This window comes from Dipodomys ordii, unplaced genomic scaffold, assembly GCF_000151885.1.
Source record: "Dipodomys ordii isolate 6190 unplaced genomic scaffold, Dord_2.0 Scaffold195, whole genome shotgun sequence".
NCBI classification, from domain to species: domain Eukaryota; kingdom Metazoa; phylum Chordata; class Mammalia; order Rodentia; family Heteromyidae; genus Dipodomys; species Dipodomys ordii.
Window position 1 is genome coordinate 1,883,025 of NW_012267411.1, and position 5,808 is coordinate 1,888,832.

A 5,808-nucleotide genomic window follows, 5' to 3' on the forward strand; every position below is an offset into this window, starting at 1 on the left:
GCGCTCTACCACTTGAGCTACAGCGCCACTTCCGGTTTCCTGGTGGTTTATTGGAGATAGGAGTCTCACGGTCTCTCCTGCCCGGGCTGGCTTTGAACTGCGATCCTCAGATCTCAGCCTCCTGAGTAGCTAGGATTACAGGCATGAGCCACCAGCGCCCGGCTTCTGCTTTTTCTTCTGAGCGAGAAGGTTTTTAAAAACTGACAGGCCACTTTTGATTGTATTTATGAAGTGCAATGAACGAAGCATCTGGGCATCCCTTCAGCACTCACTAAAGTGCTTTGGCCATTCTGTCTAGTTTGCAAGATGACCATGTGTTAGGCTAACCTCTTCTCCAACCCACAGTTCATCTTATTTCTCTCCTCTTCTTCACTTGCTGACTTCACCTCATCCATGTTAAAAACTTGTTCAGGCTTATAGCCCCCTTCCTTGATGATGGATTTGAACATGTTCACATACTCCTTGGCTCCAGCTTTATCTGCAGAGGCAGCTTCTCCATGTACAGAAACACTTCTTTTTTGTCGGTTGTGAGGCTTGAACTCTGGGCCTGTGTGCTGTCCCTGAGCTCTTCAGCTCAAGACTAATGCTCAAAAACTTGAGCCATAGTGCCACTTCTGGTTTTCTGGTGGTTTATTGGAGATATGAGTCTCACAGACTTTTCTGCTCCAGCTGGCTTTGAACTGCAATCCTCAGATCTCAGCCTCCTGAGTAGCTACGATTATAGGCCACCAATGCGAGAAACACTCAAGTCCAAAGCATCTTTGAAATTTGCCAAACCAGCCTTTGCTAGTACTGAATGGGGTTGGTCTGGTGGGAGAAGCTTCTGTATTATCATTGTCCATCCTGGTCACCATCGTGAATGTCCCTGTTTTCCACAAAACTATCATAAAGTTTCTTGGCCTTCATCCAGATGGTGTTGGTATCCAACAATATTCTTCTTCCTGCAGTCATTTATCCACAGGATCAATGCAGGCTCCATGCTCACAATGTCCTTATTGCGGGCAGTGACCACCCTCTTTGCAGTCTTGTTAAAAGTCATCATTACCACAGACCTAATAGTCTTCTTGTCTTTCTTTACGTAGCCAACAATAGGATCATTGATCCCATAATGGTGGCCTACTAGCCCCATCGCTTTTGCTTTCCTTTAACATGTCACCCTTTCTTTGGCAAGCATCTTTCCTCTGGCACTTGGGTTCACTGCCAGAAGCCTTAGAAGGCACAGAATGTTTGGGTGGCATCATAGGGCTTGAAATCAATTCAAACTTCTATGAAAATTTCACAAGAACGTAACACCGCAGAGCAACACTATGCACAGTGATCAGACATTGATGTGAAGTGGACAAGGAGAGATACTGAACATATATGTGCACAGTGCAGGAGAGCAAAAAGCCCAGTGCTACCTTTACTGAGGCCATCAGTGTCCAGGATAACAGGACACAGTGCTGTAGTCGGTCGCCTTCCATTCCATCAGCCAACAGCGTGCCATGTATAATCTCACACTGGCAAACCTGTGCCAGCGGTAGTGGAGTACTGCTTTTCTAGTATGTACAGTATAGTGTTTGTTCATCTGCTGATGAAATATATACTGTATTTTACTTCGATTTAATATTCTTTTTTTGAATTAAAATTTTTATATTTTTGTTGTTTTAAGCAAATAAATGTAAGCAGAAATAAATCATAAATATATACCTATATATTGCAACATCCCACGATATAGTAAAAACTCAGCAATACATACATACATATATATGTGTGTGTGTGTATATATATATATATATATATATATAAAACTTGTGATACAGTGAAGCCATAAGTGAACTGGGTTATAGTGAGGAACAACTGTGGCATGGGCCCACATGCCTAGCAAGGGTGAGGCACTAGGTTCAATCCTTAGTGCCACCCAAAAAAAAAACCCAAACAAAAACCTGATGGTCATTATCAGCTGGTATTTATGTAATGTATACGATTATGTAATGTATATGATTTTCCTTTCATGTTTTAAAAATCTTTTCTGTCAGCCAGTAGGTCATGTCTGTAATTCTAGCTTCTCAGGAGGTTGGGATCTGAGGACTGAGGTTCAAAGACAGCCCAGGCAAGAAAGTCTGTGAGACTCCTCTCCAGTTTCTGTTGATATAAGCATTTCAAGACCCACACATGATGTATTTATTTGTTATTTCTGTACTGGTCCTGGTCCTGTGGCTTGATCTCAGGGCCTGGGCTGAGATGTGAGGATGATAATTCAAAGACAGCCCAGGCAGCAAAGTCTAAGAGACTCTTAAATCCAATTAGCTATCAAAAAGCTAGGGGGCTGGGAAGGTGGCTCAGTGGTAGAGCGCTGGTAAAGGCCCTGGGTTCGATTCCTCAGCACCATATAAGCAAAAAGAAAAAAGCCGGAAGTGGTGCTGTGGCTTAAGTGGTAGAGTGCTAGCCTTGAGCTGAAGAGCTGAGGGACAGCGCCCAGGCCCAGAGTTCAGGCCCCATAACTGGACCCCCCCCCAAAAAAAAGCTAGATGTGGAGCTGTGGCTCAAGTAGTAGAGCATTAGCCTTAAGCAAAACAAACCCAACAACAACAAAAAAAAAAAAAACACCTCAGGGAGAGTGCCCAGATCCTGTGTGAGAGCCAGCAAAAAAAAAAGCATAAAAATGCTTACAACAGAAAAATTTTAAAGCAGCATCCATATCCCTAGTATGTAGTACCTTGAACATAGATGTTAATTGTTAAATAATTACTCTCACTTGTGACATATTATTTCAAAAAGACTTGAACTTTTCTTTTGCAGAAAAGCCAAGGGAATTTTTAATGTCTTTGTTGGAACGTATAAGAATTGCTAAAGTGACAGGTATAGCTTTTCCTTACTTCATGGACAACACCAACATCACAGCCATGTTTGAGATGCTGGATGCTGCAGGCAGAGGCAGCATATCTGTTGTACAGTACAAAGAAGGTCAGTCTTCTACAAATGAAAGCAACAGCCTATGGTCATTCCATAAAAGACTTTCCTAGCAGAAAATAATCACTTTGTAAATTTTCATTTTTTTTCTCATTCTTACTTATACAGCCCTGAAAACCTTGGGACTGAGCTATGAAGATGTTTTAGAGGTTGAGGGCCGTGTGGTAACTTTGGAAAAATTCAAGAGTGAAGTGTAAGTTTACGTTCTATCTAATGAATATTTTAACAACACAGTATGACTTTGTAGGAATGCTAATAGCACTAGAAACAGGTTACTGTCTTTTTTTTTTTTTTTGTCGGTCGTGGGGCTTGAACTCTGGGCCTGGGCGCTGTCCCTCAGCTCTTCAGCTCAAGGTGAGCGCTCTACCACTTGAGCTACAGTGCCACTTCCGATTTTCTGGTGGTTCATTGGAGATAGGAGTCTCACGGTCTTTCCTGCCCGGGCTGGCTTTGAACCGAGATCCTCAGATCTCAGCCTCCTGAGTAGCTAGGATTACAGGCGTGAGCCACCAGTGCCCAGCAGGTTACTGTCTTTTTATATGTGTGCTGGTACTGGGACTTAAACTTAAGAGTTTGGGCACTGTCCCTGAGCTTTTGTTGTGACTAGTGCTCTACCACTTGAGTCACAGCTCCATTTTCAGCTTTTTTTGGTGCTTAATTGAAGATTAGAGTCTCACAGACTTTCCTGCTCAGGCTGTCTTTAAAATAGCTAGGATTGGGCTGGGAAGGTGATTCAGTGGTAGAATGCTTGCCGTGCATGCATGAGGCCCTCAGTACCACATAAGCAGAAAAAGCTGGAAGTGGTGCTGTAGCTCAAGTGTTAGAGCACTACCTTGAGCTGAAGAGCTGAGGAACAGCGCCCAGGCCCAGAATTCAGGCCCCACAACCGACCAAAAAAAAAAAAAAAGGTAGCAAGGATTACAAATGTAAGTTACCAGCACCCAGCTAGGTTCCTGTCTTTTGACAAAAACATTTCATTCGCTCTAAACTTTAAACAACTAGAAAGTGAGGCCAGGGAAGGCTCCTCTGGGAATAGGGGGAATAGGGAATGCTGGAATAAGAGGAAGTTCCAGAGGCAGCTTCATTCTCATTGGAACACCTCAACAATTTTCAAAGGATGAGGAGAAAAAAACCTACTGTACCAGACACTGTAGTTGGAAACTCTTTGTATAAAATATAGAGTAATAGAGTTTATCTCAAAGTATTCCTCAAAAATATTTATTGCAAACTAAATATTTATCAACAAGTATGGCTTACGTGCCAGCCTGACAGTTTTAGATTGGAGATATTACAGCATTGTAAGCACTAAATGTTGTACAAGAACAAAAACAAAACAAAACATTGAGATAGAATAACAGTTGATAGCTATAGAAAGTCTCCAGCTAATTTGGCTCAATTTGTTTAAAAAGTTTCACCATCTGAGGATTTATTAATCATGAAACCATTAATACAGTCCAAGACCAAGGAAAAGTTAGAAGAAAAAAGGAAGATTAAGATTTTTGTCTCATCATCAGTGATACAAATATTAAGCAAAAATGTTTACAGTATTCCCTATCACAAGAAAGACTGAAACAGAGTGATCTGACCCAAAATAGGTTGCCATTGTTACATAAAAATGGAACTAGGAGGCATTTTAAATGGAAGGACATTAAAACAACACAAGGAACAATCCTAATTTCATCACCATTTTTTTTTTGGGGGGTGGGGCTTAAACTCTGGGCCTGGAGGCTGTCCCTGAGCTCTTCAGCTCAAGGCTAGTGCTCTACCACTTGAGCCACAGCACCACTTCCTGTTTTCTGGTGGTTAAGAGTCTGACAGACTTTCCTGCTCTGGCTGGCTTTGAACTGTGATTCTCAGATCTCAGCGTGCTGAGTAGTAGCTAGGATTCCAGGCGTGAGCCACCTGCGCCTGGCTTCATCACCATTTTACAATGTGTTTTCTTATGTCAATATTGTGAATTCCCAAACAGACTAAGACACCTCAATTATATAGCTTCAATTCTTAAGTGATTAAAAAATGTTATTAGCTGTCTGGTAACTGAAATTTGATTATAGTGTATTATCTTTGTTTTTATGTTTTCTTCTACATACATATTCAACACTTATATTTGTAAATGTAATCACTCAGAGTTTTCATGGCTTCTCAGTTTTCTGGTTTTGGTTTTCTTAGGAACAAGAGGACAGAGAAAATATGGTCGGCATTTAGACAAGATGTACCCAAGATAAGGAAGGACTCATAAAGTTTCCATTTGTTCAGTTTCATTCTTTTTTTTTGCCAGCCCTGGGGTTTGAACTCAAGACTAGCACTCTACCACTTGAGCCACTTCCAGCTTTTTCTGTTTATGTGGTACTGAGGAATCGAACCTAGGGCTTCATGCATGCCAGGCAAGCACTCTACCACTAAGCCATATTCCCAGCCCCCAGTTTCATTAATTCTTAATGTTATCATACAACTTGAAATACAACAGGCTTTCTCTTCATTAGAAAAACAACTGCCAATAGCCTTGAGCTGAAGAGCTGAGGGACAGCGCCCAGGCCCAGAGTTCAGGCCCCATGACCGGACCAAAAAAAAAAAGAAAAACAACTGCCAAGTACTGGTGGTTCATGCCTGTAATCCAACAACTCAGGAGGCTGAGATGGAGGATTACAGTTCAAAGCCAGCCTGGGCAGGAAAGTCTGTGAGACTCATCTCCAGTTGACTACAAAAAAAGCAGGAAATGGAGCTGTGGCCCAAGGGGTAGAGCACTAGCCTTGAGCACAAAAGCTTAAGGACAGAACTCAGGCCTTGAATTTAAGCCCTAGACCAGCAAAATGAAAAAGAAAAACAAAGAAGAAAAAAAAACCAACAGCAATCAAA

The 5,808-nt window shown here is 41.8% G+C and overlaps 1 protein-coding gene across 1 annotated transcript in view; it reads left to right on the top strand.

Moving 5' to 3' along the window:
- Positions 1 to 5,219, top strand: part of LOC105999654 (EF-hand calcium-binding domain-containing protein 10-like) — a 6,832-nt gene extending 1,613 nt beyond the window's left edge. Inside the window, exons 2-4 of the mRNA XM_013034727.1 lie at positions 2,782 to 2,946; positions 3,061 to 3,145; positions 5,122 to 5,219. Coding sequence (XP_012890181.1) covers positions 2,782 to 2,946; positions 3,061 to 3,145; positions 5,122 to 5,191 — 320 coding nt within the window. The 3' untranslated portion in view covers positions 5,192 to 5,219. The remainder of the gene's footprint in view (positions 1 to 2,781; positions 2,947 to 3,060; positions 3,146 to 5,121) is intronic.
- Positions 5,220 to 5,808: the final 589 nt, after the last annotated feature.